The sequence below is a fragment of the Microcaecilia unicolor genome, chromosome 6 (genome assembly GCF_901765095.1).
Source record: "Microcaecilia unicolor chromosome 6, aMicUni1.1, whole genome shotgun sequence".
NCBI lineage: Eukaryota > Metazoa > Chordata > Amphibia > Gymnophiona > Siphonopidae > Microcaecilia > Microcaecilia unicolor.
In genome coordinates this window covers 26,759,937-26,783,026 of record NC_044036.1, presented here as the reverse complement: position 1 = coordinate 26,783,026, position 23,090 = coordinate 26,759,937, and the positions used below count along the sequence as shown (strand labels likewise).

General features: G+C 46.6%; 1 protein-coding gene across 3 annotated transcripts in view; it reads right to left on the bottom strand.

Annotated features, from left to right (window-relative positions):
• Positions 1 to 10,170: 10,170 nt before the first annotated feature.
• Positions 10,171 to 23,090, bottom strand: part of PRPF38A (pre-mRNA processing factor 38A) — a 48,636-nt gene continuing 35,716 nt past the window's right edge. For 2 of the 3 annotated variants that reach the window (XM_030206489.1, XM_030206487.1), the window contains exons 5-10: positions 22,854 to 22,964; positions 21,556 to 21,668; positions 12,706 to 12,732; positions 12,510 to 12,607; positions 11,780 to 11,828; positions 10,171 to 10,603 (exon numbers count right to left, since the gene is read on the bottom strand). In XM_030206489.1, the coding sequence (XP_030062349.1) occupies positions 10,561 to 10,603; positions 11,780 to 11,828; positions 12,510 to 12,607; positions 12,706 to 12,732; positions 21,556 to 21,668; positions 22,854 to 22,964 (441 nt within the window). In that variant the 3' untranslated portion in view covers positions 10,171 to 10,560. Of the gene's footprint in view, positions 10,604 to 11,775; positions 11,829 to 12,509; positions 12,608 to 12,705; positions 12,733 to 21,555; positions 21,669 to 22,853; positions 22,965 to 23,090 lie in introns of those variants that run through there. The other variant, XM_030206488.1, reaches the window with a different exon arrangement.

Below are 23,090 nucleotides of genomic sequence, written 5' to 3'. Positions count from 1 at the left end.
CTCTCCTCTCCTGCCATCCTTGATCCGCTTCAATCTGGTTTTCGCCCTCTACACTCGACAGAAACAGCACTCACCAAAGTCTGTAATGACCTGCTCCTTGCCAAATCCAAAGGTCATTACTCCATCCTCATCCTCCTTGACCTATCCGCCGCATTTGACACTGTCAATCACAATTTACTCCTTGCCATACTACCTTCATTTGGGTTCCAGGGCTCTGTCCTCTCCTGGTTCTCCTCTTATCTCTCCCACCGTACCTTCAGAGTACATTCTCATGGATCTTCCTCCACCCCCATCCCGCTCTCTGTTGGAGTTCCTCAGGGATCTGTCCTTGGACCCCTTTTTCAATCTACACCTCTTCCCTGGGCTCGCTGATCTTATCTCATGGCTTCCAATATTATCTCTATGCCGACGACAATCTCTCCACACCAGACATCACTGCGGAAACCGAGGCCAAAGTATCGGCCTGCTTATCCGACATTGCTGCCTGGATGTCCAACCGCCACCTGAAACTGAACATGTCCAAGACAGAGCTTATTATCTTTCCACCCAAACCCACATCTCCTCTCCCCACACTCTCTATCTCAGTCGATGACACTCTCATCCTCCCCATCTCATCTGCCCGCAACCTCGGAGTCATCTTCGACTCCTCCCTCTCCTTCTCCAAGCATATCCAGCAGATAGCCAAGACCTGTCGCTTCTTCCCCTACAACATCAGCAAAATTCGCCCTTTCCTCTCTGAGCACACCACCCGAACGCTCGTCCACTCTCTTATTACCTCTCGCCTTGACTATTGCAACCTACTCCTCACTGGCCTCCCACTTAGCCATCTATCCCCCCTTCAATCCATTCAGAACTCTGCTGCGCATCTTATCTTCCGCCTAGACCGATATGCTCATATCACCCCTCTCCTCAAGTCACTTCACTGGCTTCCAATCAGGTACCGCATACAGTTCAAACTCCTCCTACTAACCTACAAATGCACTCAATCTGCAGCCCCTCACTACCTCTCTACCCTTGTCTCCCCTTACACTCCTACCCGAAACCTCCGCTCACAGGACAAATCCCTCCTCTCTGCTCCCTTCTCCACCATCGCCAACTCCAGGCACCGCCCTTTCTGCCTTGCCTCTCCCTATGCTTGGAACAAACTCCCTGCCCCCATACGCAGAGCCCCCTCCCTGCCCATCTTCAAATCCTTACTCAAAGCCCATCTCTTCAATGTCACCTTCGGCACCTAATCATTTTATCTCTATCCAGGAATGCACATGTTGTCCATTAGATTGTAAGCTCCTTTGAGCAGGGACTGGCCTTCTTTGTTAAACTGTACAGCGCTGCGTAACCCTAGTAGCGCTTTTTGTTAAGTAAGTTGTGCTTGACAAAAAGTTCTATTTTGATTTGCAAAGGAAAAAAAAGAGGTTTTTTGACCCATGATTGAACTGTGTACCTATTTAGTGCTAAAAGCTGTCTGTGGTGTGGCACTGAGCATGGTAGGCTTCTGAGGTCTTTTTTCCTCCTAATGAAAAAATTTAAAACCCTTAAAAGAGAAAAAATCTGGCGAATATTGATCATATTAATACTACAAGCGTATGTATAATATTGTGCAGTGTGTGGTTGGAACTCGTGCTTTGTACGTGTGCTACAGTTTGTGTATGAAGTGTTCTTTGATTACCATTATAGCTGACAAGAGTGGTTCCCAAACCTGTCCTGGGGCCCCCAGCCAGATAGGGTTTCAAGATATCCCCAATGGATATTCATGAGAGAGATTTGCATGCACTAGGTGCATGCAAACCACTCTCATCCATTGGGGATATTCTGAAAACCTACCTGGCTTGGGGGTGCCCTCAGGACAGGTTTGGGAACCACTGATCTAAACATGGCCTACTGCATGTAAGGCTACCCATTAAGCAGCTTAAATTTTGATACGCAGTTCACAAATATTCCTTTGATCTGTTCCAGGACACATCTTGAAAGTTTTGTGAAAAACTGTTTCTTGTAGCAATAACATTAGCACACAGAATAAGTGAATGATGAGCATAGTTCACAACCAGCCACATATACAGATCTGAGAGCAAAGTAGTTTTGAGGACTCATCACAGATTTCTCCCCAAGATAGCCTCAGAATTTCACATTAATCAAGCCATGGATTGTATTTATCCTCCATGTCATGTGAATGAACAAGAACAGAAATGCTACGTTATTGAATAATATATATTTGCAAATAACTTGGCAAAAAGGCCCTCATGGGTTGCAATATGAGAGGATGAAGTGGCTGTTGAGATCCTTTCTGGCCATGGAGAAAACAGAGTTGTATACCTGTAATGTAGGTTCGCTGTAGACAGCAAGAATCAGTAGCCACAAAATCCTACCTTCGCGCCTGATGTCGGAAATTGGCTATAAAAAGACTGGAGGAATGGTTGCACAGGCTCAGAAATGTCTTTCAAAAATTAGACCCAGCTTGGATGCAGCCCAGTACCATGTGTGGCTGTAGAATCTTGTAGTGCATGGAGAACTCCCAGACAAGTATGTAACTACACTTTACTGCTGGTGACTGCACAGAGAAATATGTTCAGTACTTTTCCTTAAAGTAAGAGAAATAAAGCACTATACTAACAAACAAAGCTACTGCTGGGAAAAAAAAAAGTGTGGGATCCTTGTAGTTGTATTTCAGGTTCCTCTCCAGGACTGCATTGTGTCCCCTCCGTGGTCTGCCATCTTTTTGTTTTATTCATTGGGCTGTTCTCAAGCCTTACCCAAAAACAGGTCCCGTTTCCAGAACAGCAGCTGAGAGTACTCATTAGAATTTTTTTTTTGTTTGTTTTATGTTAACATTCATGCTAAGATAATTGCTAATTTGCATTGTAGTGGTTCTTAACCTGGGCCACAGGACACACCAACCAGTTTAGGTTTCATGTTATCCACAAAAGATGTGAATTAATTAATATACATTCACTTTGTTAGTGCACCTTAAAAATATTTAGTGTGTGTCCCAAATTGATTTAAGGCACATGGTAAGTTGATTTGTGTGCATTAAAATGCTATAGTGTGTCTTAAACTTTTCTGTTAAGATGAATGTGTGAATTAAAAAAAAAATTTGGAGGGAAAAAAAAAAAAGGAAAATGAGCTGCACTATTTCCTGTGCACATTAAATATTCCAGAGAGACTGGCATTGACTGTCTCTATTATGAATAACCTGAAAACTAGGTTGGGTTGTGAAGTACTGGTTTAGTTACCCCTAAAACCAGAATTGCTGAGGGTTTGTGAGTAGACTTTTAAAAAAAAAAATTGCTGGTGTTAAATGAAGTGGGTCTCAACTTTGAGTGATTTCTGATTGTGTTGGTGGAGATGACTACAATGATGGCCTGAGAAACAGTAAGCCCCTTTGTTTCTTGGCCTAAAACTAGTTTTAAGTTCGAGCTCATCTCTGTGCAAAAGAAACCAATCTGTTATGTGAAGATGGATAAATTGTATTTGTCCTTCTACTGTAACATGCTTAAAACCTCACACACAAAAATCTGAAGCTTCCCCATTTATTGTTGGATAAATTGTACAAATGTAAAATTGTATTTAATGAAAAAAGAAAAGATTATTGATTTTTGGTACCTCTCTTACAGTTTACACTACACTCAGATTATTGGTCTATACTAGATTGTCACTGGCTGCCCACAGTGTTGGTAATAAAGGTATATACACCCCCACTCCCAATCAAGGGATCCCAGCCACAAACCACATTAAAAAAAAAAAAAAAAAAAGTTCAGATATTTGAAGTGGATGATGATTAAAGTCATGATTGGAGACAGAGAGGACCATAGGGGTCACTGTAAGTCCTTTCAGCTTAAGATGAGCACATTTTCATTTATTAGGATTTGAGTTTTATAAGTCCCATATTCGATAAATGTCAAATGGTAACACTCTATGGGCTACTATATTGCTGTACCTGGTATCCTGGCTCATGGTCTTTTCTGGATGGGCCCTTGTCTTGTCTTGCCACCCAAGGGAATTTGCAAAGGATCAAGTCCCTTCCAGAGATCATTCTTGGAGGGAAAAGGGGTATCTCAGTTGCTAGCCCCCAGCAGAGTGTTGCCTGAAGTCCTTCAGGCATGACCTTGAGTAACATACATAGTAGATGACGGCAGAAAAAGACCTGCATGGTCCATCCAGTCTGCCCAACAAGCTAACGCATATTTGCTACTTTTTGTGTATACCCTACTTTGATTTGTACCTGTGCTCTTCAGGGCACAGACCATATAAGTCTGCCCAGCACTATCCCTGCCTCCCAACCACCGGCTCTGGCACAGACTGTATAAGTCTGCCCAGCACTATCCCTGCCTCCCAACCACCAGCCCCACCTCCCGATCTTGACTAAGCTCCTGAGGATCCATTCTTTCTGAACAGGATTCCTTTATGCTTATCCCACTCATGTTTGAATTCCGTTACCGTTTTCATTGCCACCACCTCCCGCGGAAGGGCATTCCAAGCATCCACTACTCTCTCTGTGGAAAAAATACTTCCTGACATTTTTCTTGAGTCTGCCCCCCTTCAATCTCATTTCATGTCCTCTCGTTCTACCATCTTCCCATCTCCGGAAAAGGTTTGTTTGCGGATTAACACCTTTCAAATATTTGAACGTCCGTATCATATCACCCCTGTTTCTCCTTTCTTCCAGAGTATACATGTTTAGTTCAGCAAGTCTCTCCTCATACGTTTTGTAACGCAAATCCCATACCATTCTCGTAGCTTTTCTTTGCACCGCTTCGATTCTTTTTACATCCTTAACAAGATACAGCCTCCCAAACTGAACACAATACTCCAGGTGGGGCCTCACCAACAACTTACACAGGGGCATCAACACCCCCTTTCTTCTGCTGGTCACACCTCTCTCTATACAGCCTAACAACCTTCTAGCTACGGCCACCGCCTTGTTGACAGAACTAAACTCACTGTTTCTGGACCCAAAAAAAGAATCAGTACAAACTTTGCCTGAGGGCCTCATCCTCGACACTAAACAAAAGCTGCTCCTTTTCTGTTTTTTTTTTTAAGCTGTAACACAAAACCCCACCCTAAAACTCACATGAGCCAAGAACATACATACAGACTGAAACAAAGACACCTATGCAAAGGGAGAGCCATTGGTTTCTGTTGGGACTAAAGGAAAGAAAATTATCAGGTTAAAAACTAATTTTTCCCTTCCATTTTGTCACACAGATCAATCCAGAGACTTTTAGGATACAACAAAGTAGTCCTCAAGTAGGGTAGCACATGGGAATCCCTGCAGAAAGGATTGAAGCCTTAAAAGCTGAAGCTCCCTGGGCCAAAACATCTAAATTGGTAATGCTTCAGAAATGTGCGTGCAGAAGACCAAGTTGCAGAGCTGCAGTTTGTCAATGGAGAGCGACGGGGATTCAGCAACTAAACTAGTTTGTGCTCCTGTGGAATCTGCCTTTAGAATCAATGGAGGACTCCTGCCCACCAAAATATATGCTGAGGAAATGGCATCTTTAAGCCATTGCACAATGGTAAATTTGGAAGCCTGCTTGCCCTTCTTATGGCCAGCGAACAGCAGAAAAAGATAGACTGCCTGAATTTATTGGTAACCTAAAGGTATTTTGATCAGAATTCTGTGGCCATCCAAAAAGGGCAACCACCCCCAGATAATCCTCCCTGTGAAAAGAGGGAAGACCAAGATCACCTTTGGCAGAAAGAAGAAACTGGATTGTGACTGACTTCTGAAAAACAGAGGAACAGGTCCTGGCACGACAGAACCTGTAACTCCGCCACCCATCTGGCCAAAGTAATTGCCACAAAAAAAAAAACCAAACACATATCTGTATTAAGAATGAGCTGCTTATCTAGCAGCTCAAAGGAAGGGGGGGGGGGGGGGGGGGGGGGGGCAGTGTCTCTGGCAGGCATGGAGGACATTAAGATTCCAGCAAGCATACACTGGTTTCCAGGAGGTGGAGGGAGGCTGTAAGTGAATCACTCCCTTGAGAAAAATAGATGCCATTCAGATGAACTGCTAAGGAAGTCTGAATGCAGTGAAAGTATGCAAGAGCCAGCACCTAGACTTTTGTAAACGTACGGATAAACCCTTAAGATCCTCCTGCAATAAGACCAGAATGGGATAAAGAAGCCTTAAATGGCAACATATGTCTGGAATTACACCAAGACTCAAAGGTCCTCTAAACCCTCATGCACAACTGAAGTCGACCATTTTTTTGGCCTGGAAAAGCGCAGCAATCACATCCTCCTGAAAATCTTTCTTCCTCAATCTCAAGAGTCATGCTGTAAGACCAAAGGGGGAAAGATCCTCCATTTGCATAGGGTCTTAAGACAAGAGACCCCTACAGGATAGCAGATGGATGGGGCTGACGATCTGAAATTGGATTATGTCTGTATAATTACAGCCTCCTGGGCCAATCCAATACAATGTCATCAGAATCACAGGGCCCTCCCTATCATTGGCAATGGAAGAAAGAGGAGCAAGTCAGCTAGCCAAGGTTAGAGAAGAGCAGCTATGGCCTCAGAGCCAAACTCCTTCCATCTGCTGAAGAACCTGGGGGCTTTAGCGTTATGCTCATCAGGTCCAAGCCGAGAAACTCAGATTTAGATGAGATCAGAAGAAACGCTTCCTTGGACAGCTCCCACTCTCCTGGATCCAAGAGATGTCTGCCGAGGTAATCCGCCCGAACATTGTGTACACCGTCAAAAGGAGAGATGATTCTTTACTCAGAGTAGGCTCAACTCCCAAGCTAGAGGAGCACTCTTCGTGTCTCCTGGTCTGTTGACCTAGGCTACCACTGTTGCATTGTCGGAACAGACACAAACAGCCTTGTCCCATTCCTGATGGCTCTCAACTCCAAGTTTATTGACAACACTTCTACCTGAGACCACAGATCTTAGGTCGTCTGGCCCAGCCAGTGGGCTCCCAATAGGGAGAGACTGGTGTCAGTGGTCAAGGTTTCAATGTGCTATTTTCAAGATTCTCAGATTTAATTTGGCATTTATGACCTGCTTTACAGACAAGTTCTAAGCCGTTTACATTTAAACAGTATGTTATCAAAAGATTAGCTAACATTTACTTAGTAATAACTTACAGTGGAACTGTTCAGTGTCCAATAAACATATTTATGCTTGGTCATGTTATGCTGTTAAGAAAGTATAAGTTTTATGTTAAAACTGTACCTGATGTACACTACCTTGGGTGAGCCTCTTCATCAATCCCAATAAATAAATAAATACAACCTATTCCATCTCCCTAGGGAGATGCCTCTTCTCAGGTGTGGCCACCAGCAGATTCTGAACTTTACCTGAGCTGTCCAAGGAAGCTTGAGAAGGTAGTTTTCGGGGGGGGGGGGGGGGGGGGGGGGGCAAAGACTGAGAAATGATCCAATAAAACCACTGGGGGGGGGGGGGGGGGGGTGGAAGGAGACACAAAGAGGACTGGAAGGAAAGAGGCCTTTTAAACAAAAACACCTAGTGCATTAAAAGTACAAATTCTGGGGGAAAGCTTGTCTCCAAAAGGTCCTGTCCTAAATCTCTGAAAGCAGGCATTTCCTGCCTTGCAAGGCACCTGTGGGAAAACTCCACCGTCTGAGGTAGTCCTAGCAACAGATCTGCAGTAGAACTGCACAACGGTGCTTCAAATGCGTGCAGAGAGCAAGGTATCACGGAGCCTGCCAAAACTTCTTCCTGTGGCCCTTCTGCTACCCCCAAGATTTGCCTTACCGGTCAAGTTGGGAAGGGGGGCTGGTAAAGGAAGTGTGGTTGAATGTGGCAGAGTCCAGACACTGCTTGCCGGCTCCTACAGGAGCAGTGTTTGTTTCTGCTGTGGCAGTCATAAGTACACAAGAAGAAAAAAATAACACTTACAGGACATGGTGGCCCCCGACAAAGTTGTTAGCAGAGGCACAACAAAAGAAGAAATGATACTAAAGCAGCCTACAGCTACTTGCTCCTTTTTTCTCTGGCAACAGAAGTATTGGTCTGATTTTTTTTTTTAAGAGGAAGAAGAGTTTATGGTTTTTTGTTTGTTTTTAAGATGTTAGCAAAATTGAGAGGGGAGGGGAAGGACCTGGCACCAGCAGCCGTGCCCTGGAACTAAAGACAAGACACTCTCCAAGACCCCCCCCCCCCCCCCAGCTCCACTGAATCCAAGAGACAGGCCAGGAGCCAGCACCAAAGAGAGAGCTTCACAGGATAAGTCAATACAGATGCTGAGATAGAGAATATTGATAAGGGGGGGGGGGGGGGGGGGAAGCTGCTGCACACTGTCCTATATGGCTGCTGGTAAACAGACTTAACTAAGGAGTGTCTGGATTGATCTGTGGGACAAAACGGAAATGTAGTTTAATGTATGATATCTTGCTATTAAACCAATTCCAAAGCTATTGCTTCTCAGTGGTTACCAAACCTGGTCCTAGAGGCACCCCGGCCAGTCAGATGTTCAGGATACCCACAATGACTATTCAAGAGAGAGATCTGCATGCAAATCTATCTCCTGGATATTCTGAAACCCTGACGGGGTGCCTCCAGGACTAGGTTTGGGAACTACTGTGTTACGTACTAAGTGAAGAAGTGCAGCCACTGATGCATTACTGATTCATATAGTGTTTAACCGTGTAGAAACAACTAAGTCAGCACCCTAACAGTATACAGGGATAAGAAAGGTTTGCCCCTCTCATTGCACAATGTGACACTGAGTTGTTTCTGCTCTTTAAACAAAAAGCAGTATTAGACAAAGGGAACCTAGTGTTGCTGCTATTAAGTTTAGGGGTCAGCTACTTGTTCACAGAGGAGATATGGATGTTGAATAACTTTGTCCCTTATTTAAATGACATTACAAATTTAAAAACACTGTGTTTATGCAAGTTCCCTTTGTTTGTGACCCGCGAATAGCAGGGGCAGAACAAAATGTGTGTGTTTTTTGTGTCACATTCATATCACATTACAGCGCTGCGTAACCCTAGTAGCGCTATAGAAATGCTAAGTAGTAGTAGTACATTCTATGAGCATATGGCACAGAGGAGGGGGAGACACCTTGATAGCAAGTAAAATGTAATCGGATTGCAACATTGCTAGATTGCTGGCTTAATCAAGTATTGACAATGAATGTGACTTATGCCAGTGGTTTGTTTGTTACATTTGTACCCCGCACTTTCCCACTCATGGCAGGCTCAATGCGGCTTACATGGGGCAATGGAGGGTTAAGTGACTTGCCCTGAGTCCCACTAGCAACATTCCATGTAGAAGTCGGCCCTTGCAGATCACCAATGTGCAGGACGTCAGACTCATAGAAACAGAAGCCTGCGCAGCCTTCTACGTGGAATGTTGCAAGTGGAATAGCAACATTCCATGTAGAATCTCCAATAGTAGCAACATTCTATGTAGAATCTCCAATGGTATCTATTTTATTTTTGTTACATTTGTACCCTGCGCTTTCCCACTCATGGCAGGCTCAATGCAGCTTACCTGGGGCAATGGAGGATTAAGTGACTTGCCCAGAGTCACAAGGAGCTGCCTGTGCCTGAAGTGGGAATCAAACTCAGTTCCTCAGGACCAAAGTCCACCACCCTAACCACTAGGCCACTCCTCCACTGGCACCCCAGCCAGTCAGGTTTGCAGGATACCCACAATAAATATTCATGAGAGAGGATTTGCATGTAGTAGAGGCAGAGCATGCAAATATCTGTGGGTATCCTGAAACCCTGACTGGCCGGGGTACCTCCAGGACCAGGTTTTGGAACCTCTGGACTACGCTGAAACCAAAATTATAAAACCACTCTTCCGTGATTGTGTGACTGAACGATGTGTGGTGCCAGTATTGGATCATGACAGTGTGTAACCTCTAAGGAATGACAGGTGCAACTCTGGTCACCTTATTGGGAAGACTAGATGGACCAAGCGGGTCTTTATGTGCTGTAAAACACTAAATTACATATATAGAAAAAAATCAGGAGGGGATAAATCATTTTTACATCACTGTACATTATTGACAGACCATACAAACAAGACTGCCAGAAGCAGAATTACTTGTTACAACACACAGGTGTTTCTGCCAAGCTGTCTGGACTGATACTACAAGGATTCAATCTTTTTGTTGTTGTAAAATAGTCCTCACCTTGCAGTAAACATTCAATATTAGCTTAGTTCTAGGGAATTAGAAGGTAGAAAAGGAAGTGTGATCACAACTAATTACTTTATTTCTTTAAAATAAAAAAATAGGGGCTTACCTTTTATTATAATCACATACTGTCCTTTTCTAAACAGGATGTGGGTTCTAAGAGGTCATTATCCATAGCCCCAGACCCATAAGAGCTTTCAATATTCACATTCCTCTTCTGCCCCCAGCAAAGAGTACTTCTTACGGACCACCTCAATTATTTAAAAAGAGAACCACCGTAGGAATATCCTTAATGTAAATGAAGACAGGCACTCATTTAGTTTTAGATTTTTTTCCCAAAATAGAATTAAAAGAAAGTGTGTTGTAGGGTACAAGAGGAGTTTACAGAAATAAACTAAAAGAACTGTTCCAAAAAGAGAAGGTGAAGGTTGGTTCCAGTTATTCTGCTATTCATTTACACGCCGACTTTTCTTGTGGCTTTTCTTTGATCTATAACAGAGATAAAATTCTTACTGTAATTCACTGTATGAACTAATAGAATAAAACACACATCTTTCACAGCAAAAGAGAAAAGCAAAACAAAGCCTTCCGTCTTAAAAATAATTTTTCTGCAGCATGTCCGTCAGGCACCTCCAATCCCCCCTTTCCAAAAATTCATCTTTTCTGGCGGTTGTCATCTATGATGCAAATGGCTAGCATAGTTCATAAGTACATAAGTATTGCCTTCCTGGGAAAGACCAAAGGTCCATTGAGCCCAGAATCCTGTTTCCAACAGTGGCCAATCCAGGTCACAAATACCTGGCAAGATCCCAAAAATGTACAAAAACATTTTATACTGCTTATCCCAGAAATAGTGGATTTTCCCCAAGTCCATTTAATAATGGTCTATGGACTTTTCCTTTAGGAAGCCGTCCAAACCTTTTTTAAACTCCGCTAACTGCCTTTACCACATTCTCTGGCAACGAATTACACGTTGAGTGAAGAAACATTTTCTCCGATTCGTTTAAAATTTACAACATTGCAGCTTCATCGCATGCCCCCTAGTCCTAGTATTTTTGGAAAGCGTGAACAGACGCTTCACATCTACCCGTTCAACCCCACTCATTATTTTATAGACCTCTTAGCCTTTCCTCATAGGGAAGTCGTCCCATCCCCTTTATCATTTTCGTCGCCCTTCTCTGCACCTTTTCTAATTCCACTATATCTTTTTTGAGATGCAGCGACCAGAATTGAACACAATATTTGAGGTGCGGTTCCACCATGGAGCGATACAAAGGCATTATAACATCCTCATTTTTGTTTTCCATTCCTTTCCTAATAATACCTAACATTCTATTTGCTTTCTTAGCCGCAGCAGCACACTGAGCAGAAGGTTTCAACGTATCATTAACGATGACACCTAGATCCCTTTCTTGGTCCATCACTCCTAACGTGGAATCTTGCATGACGTAGCTATAATTCGGCTTCCTGTTTCCCACATGCATCACTTTGTACAGCTATATAGAGAATATTATAGTTGTGCTTGGCCTTTCAGTATTCCACATCTGCTTGTTAGCTACTTGCTCTATCATTTTTTATTTGCCAATTAAGCAACTCTTTAATTTTGCATTTGAGACAAGGCTTTTGGGGGGGGGGGGGGCAGGGAAGGGAAGGGAAGCACCTTACCTTTCAGGGGATTTAGAATGGCTTCTGTGTCTGTGGCTTCGATGATGCCCTGTTAGAAATGTAAGTAAACAATGAGAATAGGGTTGAGATACCCAGATCAGTCAGATAAAGGTAAAAAATATTGTGTAGGTTCTCAAACAATGTAAGTAATCCATAACACTTATCAGAAGCATTTTTTTTACATCATTTTACAACTCTACAATAAGAAATAGTGGAAATGGTACTAATTGGTTAAGTTCAAACTTTTGATGTAGCTAAATTTGCACATAAATTTGTTTGGAGGCAATGTCTACAAATGGATTAATTTTGCACATACCATAAGCCAATAATGAACTTCACTCCTAAGCCAAAGTATACAGAGCACAATTCCAATCTCTTTCCCTGTGACCATTTATACATGGAGTCGGAGGCCTTGTATAGTATGAACCAATATTAGTGGTTGATGTTAGCCATATTTATATGACAGCAAACTGAACAGCTCACAGGCCATGAGATTTAACTACAGAACTAAATACAGTTAAGTAAGGATGCCACTGCTGTAATATGGAGGGACCCAATGTATACTCCTCGCACAAACACAGATAAGCGGCAGGTCCTATAGTCTCACCGTAGGCATCCTCAACCAATTTTCAGCACTTAGCTGACCCAAATCATCTGCACATTTAAGTTGCAACTTTCCACAAAACAAATAAGCCAGTTATCTGAATCAGATTTTGTGACTAAGCAGTACCTGGAGATTTGGATCTTGATCGGTGGCGTCTTTCCCTGGATCTGCTTCGATGGCGCCTTGGACTTTTACTACGATGTCGTTCCCGGCGTGGTGAGGGGCTATAAGAAGAATAAATGTAGGCAATTTCAAATTTAAAAATAAAAAAAATTTTAAATACACACACACACAAAACCATGAAAAACCAGTTGCATCTTACCTCCTCCGCTTTGGAGAGCGACTTCGCCTACAATTGAAAAGGAAAAACAAATGAGGATTTTGGGTTTCCATTTATAGACAGAGTTCACATGCAGGGAGAGAGGTGTTAAACAGCATCCCCAGCTCAAAGAATCTACTTTTCTTTTGGTTTGTCCTGTTTTTCTAGGCTTAGAGTAGTATGAAAAATACACACACCTAGGAATACATTTTTTTAAAATACTTTTATACTTCTGGAGTAAAAGGTTTGCAAAGTATATTAATCCTCAGAGATGGGTAGCAATGACATATTTGTACTTCATTATAGCACTTAAGTACAACTGTCAGTACTTTTACTTGTAATGAGTTACATTTTTTTTGCCATACTTTTTACTTGTAACTTGTTACAAAGGAGAAATTAGACCTTACCTGCTAATTTACTTTCCTTGAGTCTGTCTCTGCAGTCCATTCCCGACAAGTGGGTAATATGCTCTCCTACCAACACAGAGACACTGAGAACTACCGACTAGTGACACCTGTATAAGGGAGTGCAATCCTCACCTACTCAGTATTTCGCATAGCCAAGCAGTAATAAACTAGAAATAGAAACGTTTAAATATCTCAAGGGCATTTATGTACAGGAAGAGAGCCTTTTTCAAATGAAGGAGAGCTCTGGAATGAGGGGGCATATGACAACGTTAAGAGGGAATAGGCTTAGGAGTAACCTAAGGAAAGCGAATGCTACATACCTGTAGAAGGTATTCTCCGAGGACAGCAGGCTGATTGTTCTCACTGATGATGGGGTGACGTCCACGGCAGCCCCTCCAATCGGAAACTTCACTAGCAAAGTCCTTTGCTAGTCCTCGCGCGCCCGCGCGCACCGCGCATGCGCGGCCGTCTTCCCGCCCGAAACCGGCTCGAGCCGGCCAGTCCAGTATGTAGCAAGACAATACACTTCAAGGGAAGACACAACTCCAAAGGGGAGGCGGGCGGGTTTGTGAGAACAATCAGCCTGCTGTCCTCGGAGAATACCTTCTACAGGTATGTAGCATTCGCTTTCTCCGAGGACAAGCAGGCTGCTTGTTCTCACTGATGGGGTATCCCTAGCCCCAGGCTCACTCAAAACAACAACCAAGGTCAATTGGGCCTCGCAACGGCGAGGACATAACTGAGATTGACCTAAAAAATTTACCAACTAACTGAGAGTGCAGCCTGGAACAGAACAAACAGGGCCCTCGGGGGGTGGAGTTGGATCCTAAAGCCCAAACAGGTTCTGAAGAACTGACTGCCCGAACCGACAGTCGCGTCGGGTATCCTGCTGCAGGCAGTAATGAGATGTGAATGTGTGGACAGAAGACCACGTCGCAGCTTTGCAAATTTCTTCAATGGAGGCTGACTTCAAGTGGGCTACCGACGCAGCCATGGCTCTAATATTATGAGCCGTGACATGACCCTCAAGAGCCAGCCCCGCCTGGGCGTAAGTGAAGGAAATGCAATCTGCTAGCCAATTGGATATGGTGCGTTTCCCTACAGCCACTCCCCTCCTATTGGGATCAAAAGAAACAAACAATTGGGCGGACTGTCTGTGGGGCTGTGTCCGCTCCAGGTAGAAGGCCAATGCTCTCTTGCAGTCCAATGTGTGCAGCTGACGTTCAGCAGGGCAGGAATGAGGACGGGGAAAGAATGTTGGCAAGACAATTGACTGGTTCAGATGGAACTCCGACACGACCTTTGGCAGAAACTTAGGGTGAGTGCGGAGGACTACCCTGTTGTGATGAAATTTGGTGTAAGGGGCCTGGGCTACCAGGGCCTGAAGCTCACTGACTCTACGAGCCGAAGTAACTGCCACCAAGAAAATGACCTTCCAGGTCAAGTACTTCGGATGGCAGGAATTCAGTGGCTCAAAAGGAGGTTTCATCAGCTGGGTGAGAACGACATTGAGATCCCATGACACTGTAGGAGGTTTGACAGGGGGCTTTGACAAAAGCAAACCTCTCATGAAGCGAACAACTAAAGGCTGTCCTGAGATCGGCTTACCTTCCACTTGGTAATGGTATGCACTGATTGCACTAAGGTGAACCCTTACGGAGTTGGTCTTAAGACCAGACTCAGACAAGTGCAGAAGGTATTCAAGCAGGGTCTGTGTAGGACAAGAGCGAGGATCTAGGGCCTTGCTGTCACACCAGACGGCAAACCTCCTCCAATGAAAGAAGTAACTTCTCTTAGTGGAGTCTTTCCTGGAAGCAAGCAAGATGCGGGAGACACCCTCTGACAGACCCAAAGAGGCAAAGTCTACGCCCTCAACATCCAGGCCGTGAGAGCCAGAGACTGGAGGTTGGGATGCAGAAGAGCCCCTTCGTCCTGCGTGATGAGGGTCGGAAAACACTCCAATCTCCACGGTTCTTTGGAGGATAACTCCAGAAGAAGAGGAAACCAGATCTGACGCGGCCAAAAAGGAGCAATCAGAATCATGGTGCCTCGGTCTTGCTTGAGTTTCAACAAAGTCTTCCCCACCAGAGGGATGGGAGGATAAGCATACAGCAGGCCCTCCCCCCAGTCCAGGAGGAAGGCATCCGAAGCCAGTCTGCCGTGGGCCTGAAGCCTGGAACAGAACTGAGGGACTTTGTGGTTCACTCGAGATGCGAAGAGATCCACCAAGGGGGTGCCCCACGCTTGGAAGATCTGGCGCACCACTCGGGAGTTGAGCGACCACTCGTGAGGCTGCATAATCCTGCTCAACCTGTCGGCCAGACTGTTGTTTACGCCTGCCAGATATGTGGCTTGGAGCACCATGCCGTGACGGCGAGCCCAGAGCCACATGCTGACGGCTTCCTGACACAGGGGGCGAGATCCGGTGCCCCCCTGCTTGTTGACATAGTACATGGCAACCTGGTTGTCTGTCTGAATTTGGATAATTTGGTGGGACAGCCGATCTCTGAAAGCCTTCAGAGCGTTCCAGATCGCTCGTAACTCCAGGAGATTGATCTGTAGACCGCGTTCCTGGAGGGACCAGCTTCCTTGGGTGTGAAGCCCATCGACATGAGCTCCCCATCCCAGGAGGGACGCATCCGTAGTCAGCACTTTCCGTGGCTGAGGGATTTGGAAGGGACGTCCCAGAGTCAAATTGGAGCAAATGGTCCACCAATACAGGGATTCGAGAAAACTCGTGGACAGGTGGATCACGTCCTCCAGACCCCCAGCGGCCTGATACCACTGGGAGGCTAGGGTCCATTGAGCAGATCTCATGTGAAGGCGGGCCATGGGAGTCACATGAACTGTGGAGGCCATGTGGCCCAGCAATCTCAACATCTGCCGAGCTGTGATCTGCTGGGACGCTCACACCCGCGAGACGAGGGACAACAAGTTGTTGGCTCTCGTCTCTGGGAGATAGGCGCGAGCCGTCCGAGAATCCAGCAGAGCTCCTATGAATTCGAGTCTCTGCACTGGAAGAAGGTGGGACTTTGGATAATTTATCACAAACCCCAGTAGCTCCAGTAGGCGAATAGTCATCTGCATGGACTGCAGGGCTCCTGCCTCGGATGTGTTCTTCACCAGCCAATCGTCGAGATATGGGAACACGTGCACCCCCAGCCTGCGAAGCGCCGCTGCTACCACAGCTAGGCACTTGGTGAACACCCTGGGCGCAGAGGCGAGCCCAAAGGGTAGCACACAGTACTGGAAGTGGCGTGTGCCCAACTGAAATCGCAGATACTGTCTGTGAGCTGGCAGTATCGGGATGTGTGTGTAGGCATCCTTCAAGTCCAGAGAGCATAGCCAGTCGTTTTGCTGAATCATGGGGAGAAGGGTGCCCAGGGAAAGCATCCTGAACTTTTCTTTTTCGAGATATTTGTTCAGGGCCCTTAGGTCTAGGATGGGACGCATCCCCCCTGTTTTCTTTTCCACAAGGAAGTACCTGGAATAGAATCCCAGCCCTTCTTGCCTGGATGGCACGGGCTCGACCGCATTGGCGCTGAGAAGGGCGGAGAGTTCCTCTGCAAGTACCTTCTTGTGCTGGAAGCTGTAAGACTGAGCTCCCGGTGGACAATTTGGAGGTTTTGAGGTCAAATTGAGGGTGTACCCCTGCCGGACTATTTGCAGAACCCACTGATCGGAGGTTATGAGAGGCCACCCTCGGTGAAAAGCTTTCAACCTCCCTCCGACTGGCAGGTCGCCCGGCACGGACACTTGGATGTCGGCTATGCTCTGCTGGAGCCAGTCAAAAGCTCGCCCCTTGCTTTTGCTGGGGAGCCGCGGGGCCTTGCTGAGTCGCACGCTGCTGACGAGAGCGAGCGCGCTGGGGCTTAGCCTGGGCCGCAGGCTGTCGGGAAGGAGGATTGTACCTACGCTTGCCAGAAGAGTAGGGAACAGTCTTCCTTCCCCCGAAAAATCGTCTACCTGTAGAGGTAGAAGCTGAAGGCTGCCGGCGGGCGAATTTGTCGAATGCGGTGTCCCGCTGGTGGAGAGACTCTACCACCTGTTCGACTTTTTCACCAAAAATATTGTCCGCACGGCAAGGCGAGTCCGCAATCCGCTGCTGGATTCTATTCTCCAGGTCGGCGGCACGCAGCCATGAGAGCCTGCGCATCACCACACCTTGAGCAGCGGCCCTGGACGCAACATCAAAAGTGTCATAAACTCCTCTGGCCAGGAATTTTCTGCACGCCTTCAGCTGCCTGACCACCTCCTGAAAAGGCTTGGCTTGCTCAGGGGGAAGAGCATCAACCAAGCCCGCCAACTGCCGCACATTGTTCCGCATGTGTATGCTCGTGTAGAGCTGGTAAGACTGGATCTTGGACACGAGCATAGAGGAATGGTAGGCCTTCCTCCCAAAGGAGTCTAAGGTTCTAGCGTCCTTGCCCGGGGGCGCCGAAGCATGTTCCCTAGAACTCTTAGCCTTCTTTAGGGCCAAATCCACAACTCCAGAGTCATGAGGCAACTGAGTGCGCATCAGCTCTGGGTCCCCATGTATCCGGTACTGGGACTCGATCTTCTTGGGAATGTGGGGATTAGTTAATGGCTTGGTCCAGTTCGCAAGCAATGTCTTTTTCAGGACATGGTGCAAGGGAACAGTGGACGCTTCCTTAGGTGGAGAAGGATAGTCCAGGAGCTCAAACATTTCAGCCCTGGGCTCGTCCTCCACAACCACCGGGAAGGGGATGGCCGTAGACATCTCCCGGACAAAGGAGGCAAAAGACAGACTCTCGGGAGGAGAAAGCTGTCTCTCAGGAGAGGGAGTGGGATCAGACGGAAGACCCTCAGACTCCTCGTCAGAGAAATATCTGGGATCTTCCTCTTCCTCCCACGAGGCCTCACCCTCGGTGTCAGACACAAGTTCACGGACCTGTGTCTGCAACCTCGCCCTGCTCGACTCCGTGGAGCCACGTCCACGATGGGGGCGTCGAGAGGTAGACTCCCTGGCCCGCATCGGCGAAGCTCCCTCCGCCGACGTAGTCGGGGAGCCCTCCTGGGAGGTGGCCGCGGTCGGCACCGCACGCGGTACCGACGTCGGGGACCTCAACCTGGGCGATGGGCCAGCCGGCGCCACACTCGACGGTACCGGAGGCGCAAGCACCGCCGGTACCGGAGGGGTAGGGCACAACAGCTCTCCCAGAATCTCTGGGAGAACGGCCCGGAGGCTCTCGTTCAGAGTGGCTGCAGAAAAAGGCTGAGAGGTCGATGCAGGCGTCGACGTCAGAACCTGTTCCGGGCGAGGAGGCTGTTCCGGGCTGTCCAGAGTGGAGCGCATCGACACCTCTTGAACAGAGGGTGAGCGGTCCTCTCGGTGCCGATGCCTGCTGGGTGCCGAATCCCTCGGCGACCCAGAGCTCTCGGTGCCGACACGGGGAGGAGACCGGTGTCGATGCTTCTTCGATTTCTTCCGAAGCATGTCACCGGAGGTCCCCGGCACCGACGAGGAGGACGTAGAATCCATCCGTCGCTTCCTCGGGGCCGAGACCGAAGGAGGTCGGTCTCGGGGGGGCTGTACCGCAGGAGCCCTCAGGGTAGGAGGAGACCCACCCGAAGGCTCGCCGCCACCAGCAGGGGAATGGACAGCCCTCACCTGCACTCCTGACGATGCACCACCGTCCGACGACATCAGCAGACGAGGTCCCGGTACCACCGACGTCGATGCAGCTATCCGATGTCTCGGCGCCGATGCAGAGGCCCGATGCCTCGATGCACTCGATGCAGGGGCGGCCGAGGAAGATGGTCTGGACGCTGACGACGTCGATGCACTCGAAGATCCCGGTGCCGATGCCGACAAAGAGCCCGAGAACAACACGTTCCACTGGGCTAGTCTCGCTACCTGAGTCCGCCTCTGAAGCAGGGAACACAGACTGCAGTTCTGAGGGCGGTGCTCGGCCCCCAGACACTGAAGACACGACGAGTGTCGATCAGTGAGCGAGATAACCCGGGCGCACTGGGTGCACTTCTTGAAGCCGCTGGAAGGCTTCGATGTCATGGGCGGAAAAATCACGCCGGCGAAATCAAAATCCGAAATGACGGAAAAAGAGCACCAAAACTTTAGAGGGAGAAAATCTCGACCGAGGCCGAAAAGAGGCCTACCCCGACGACGAAAGAAAACTTACCGGGGCAAAAAGCTGGAAGTATGGGGAGGATTGACACGAAACCCGGTGGAGGGTTTCCGGAGCACTTCCCGACTTAAGCAAAAGCTTTTCCGAAGAAAAAACACGCTCAAAACAATTTGGACGCGCGAGGTCGACTTTCCGGGGCTCGACACGGCGAAAATACGACCGTACCGAGTGCGGACAAAAGAAGACTGGCCGGCTCGAGCCGGTTTCGGGCGGGAAGACGGCCGCGCATGCGCGGTGCGCGCGGGCGCGCGAGGACTAGCAAAGGACTTTGCTAGTGAAGTTTCCGATTGGAGGGGCTGCCGTGGACGTCACCCCATCATCAGTGAGAACAAGCAGCCTGCTTGTCCTCGGAGAAGTATTATTTCACAGAAAGGGTCGTGGAGGCATGGAATGGCCTTCTGGTGGAGGTGGTGGAGTCTAGGACTGTTCCAGAATTTAAAAAGGCATGGGATAAGCATGTGGGATCGCTTAGGAAAAGGAAGAGTTACGGGTTACAGAGGATGGGCAGACTGGATGGGTCATTTGGCCTTTATCTGCCGTCATGTTTCTATAAAGAAAACATAGAAACAGGAACAGAGGAATAACAACACTGGAACACTCAATAGATCCCTGGAAAGGAAATGAACCCCAGAATTTGGTATCTGCAACACTGCAGCTCACGTATCGCCCAAATCTCCAGGCAATTGATGGACCATCAGGACTTCGTCTCCGACCTGCTTTCCTGAGCCATTTGCCCTAGACAATGAAACTCCCCATCCTGGAGAGACTCGCATCCTTCGTCAAGACCTGTCGTTTCTTTCTTTACAACATCCATAAAATCCGCCCCTTTCTTTCCGAGCACTCTACCAAAACCCTCATCCACACCCTTGTCACCTCTCGTTTAGACTACTGCAATCTGCTTCTTGCTGGCCTCCCACTTAGTCACCTCTCCCCTCTCCAGTCGGTTCAAAACTCTGCTGCCCGTCTCGTCTTCCGCCAGGGTTGCTTTACTCATACTACCCCTCTCCTCAAGACCCTTCACTGGCTCCCTATCCGTTTTCGCATCCTGTTCAAACTTCTTCTACTAACCTATAAATGTACTCACTCTGCTGCTCCCCAGTATCTCTCCACACTCGTCCTTCCCTACACCCCTTCCCGTGCACTCCGCTCCATGGATAAATCCTTCTTATCTGTTCCCTTCTTCACTACTGCCAACTCCAGACTTCGCGCCTTCTGTCTCGCTGCACCCTACACCTGGAATAAACCTCCTGAGCCCCTACGTCTTGCCCCATCCTTGGCCACCTTTAAATCTAGACTGAAAGCCCACCTCTTTAACATTGCTTTTGACTCGTAACCACTTGTAACCACTTGCCTCCACCTACCCTCCTCTCTTCCTTCCCGTTCACATTAATTGATTTGATTTGCTTACTTTATTTATTTTTTTGTCTATTAGATTGTAAGCTCTTTGAGCAGGGACTGTCTTTCTTCTATGTTTGTGCCGCGCTGCGTACGCCTTGTAGCGCTATAGAAATGCTAAATAGTAGTAGTAGTACTCAATCTGGTGGATCCAGAAGCATGCCCCAACTCAGATGACAGGGGTCCAGCCACCACTGAAGACTGAGACGAACCACAACTGAAGAGGCCTGCGAGGAAGAGGAAGTTGGAGAGTCAGACAACTGCTTGGCCCACCAAAAACCACAAAACCTCCACAAATAGCTGCCTGCAAGGCCAAGGCCGAAACCTCTAAGGAACACTTCAGGAGCGCCTCCATTTGATGATCTTCAGGATCTTTGAGAGCTGTCCCTCCTTCCACGGGAATAGGTGTTTTTTTTCTTGTTAACAGCAGTTACCAGAGAGTCTATCTTAGGAACATTAAAAGATTCCAGATCTGACAGGGGAGCGGGTCAAGTCGAACCAGAAAGATGGTATATCAGCGGCATTTTATATGCTATTCATTATCTGCTTTTTTCAATAACGGTCTTTCTAAAGACCAACTTACGTCCATTTTAACAGACGCATTACCAAGGGCTAATGTGATTGTCAAGAATGCGTACCAAAAGACTCGTGAGGCAGATAGGTAGGTGCTGAGTCAGCTCAAAACACCTATAACTTGTTTGAAGTCCTGAGCCTGTTTTTGAAGAGCCTGATCCAATTCCCATTCCTCTTTTTTTTTTGTTATCAAGAATCTAATCATAATAATTTTATTTGATTACTGCTAGATTATTCCCAAATCATTTTGCTATCCTATTGGCAATGCTGACACATTAGAAGTACATAGTCCTGCAGTGTTTCACCGTTACCTTCTTGGAGATCTGCTTCGACTCCGCCGATATCGTGGTGAAGGAGATCTGCGTGGTCTATCTAAGTCTCGATAGCTTCTTCTGTGGTGATCAGGTGATGGGACTCTATCCATCTGAAAAACATAAGTGCATATCACACTATTTCACTCGCCTACAGAAAACAATTCTGACTTCAAGAGGACTGATCACTATTTACAAAACATTCCTTTGCTGTCAATCCATCAAGACAATACATGTAGAAAACAATACTTACTGTAGATGTACCAGATTGCATCTGCTCCAAAATGGACCCCAATAACCCGTGAAAATAAAAAAGTTTAGATTTCCTTTTGAAAATAGTTCCTCACTATGTGTTTTTGAATTGTTTTAACTCACTGATCTTCTATTGTTTTATTTTGTTACATCTTTTTTCTTGAAAATGCAAACAAACATTCAAGACACAAGGAAATATCTTAGTTTAACTAACTAAACAATAACATGTCTAACTCACCTCCCACTCACCCCAGTTATAGTCCCCCCCCCCCCCCCACCATATCAACAAGCATAAATAAACACATACTACTCAGATCAAACCAGGTGACATACACAGAATAGACTGAATCTTGTGTTGTATTTCAAAGCTGTAACCTCTCTTTTCACTATTCAAGTGTACAAGGAGCTACAAAAATCGGAATGAGCAAGTGATCTCTCTACCTACCATACCCAACCACCCGATTCTCTTTAGCAATAGATCTGAGCAGCTGGACTGAAGAAAATAAAAACATTACCACCATTTGGGGAAATTAAGTATTTTGCATTTCTATTATGTTACTTCATGTATGAAACTATTACAGTAGGCTACGGCAGGGGTTCTCAACCTAGTCTACAGGACACTCCAAGTCAGTTGGGTTTTTCAGAATATCCTCAATAAAGATGTACGAGATAGTATTGTAAGCAAATTTCTCTCATGCATCTTCATTGTAGATATCCTGAAAACCTACTGGCTGGAAGTGTCTCATTGATTCAGTTGAGAACCACTGCCCTATATTTTATTTATTTATTTATTTAACTTGGATTTTACAGTGTATAATTTCAGAATATAAAGTGATTTGACTAGCAGGAGAGGTTCCTCCTTTTCTAGGCCAACTTGGACCTTGGAAATTGTGATCATTATTGTTTTTTTTTTTTTTTTTGGGGGGGGGGGGACCAAAAAAACTGTACCCATAATTCTGCTGCCAGTGGCAGGTACTGAACAACCAAACTGCATGGCATGGAATAGGGATTTAAAAAAAAAAAAAAAAAGTCCACAATCTACAAACCTTATCATCATCGTCGTCATCCTCCTCACTGGACTCCACGTCATCCATATCTTCTTCCAAAGCACTAATACGAGTATCCAGCTGTTCGGCTTCTTCTAATACATAACGTTTCTGGGGGGGGGGGGGGGGGGGGGGGGGGGGGTGGAAGGGTCATGTTAAAACAAAAAAATCAAACAAAAAAAAAAAAAGATACCAATTTAAACACATCTGCACCTAGACTTCTGAAAAATCAATGAT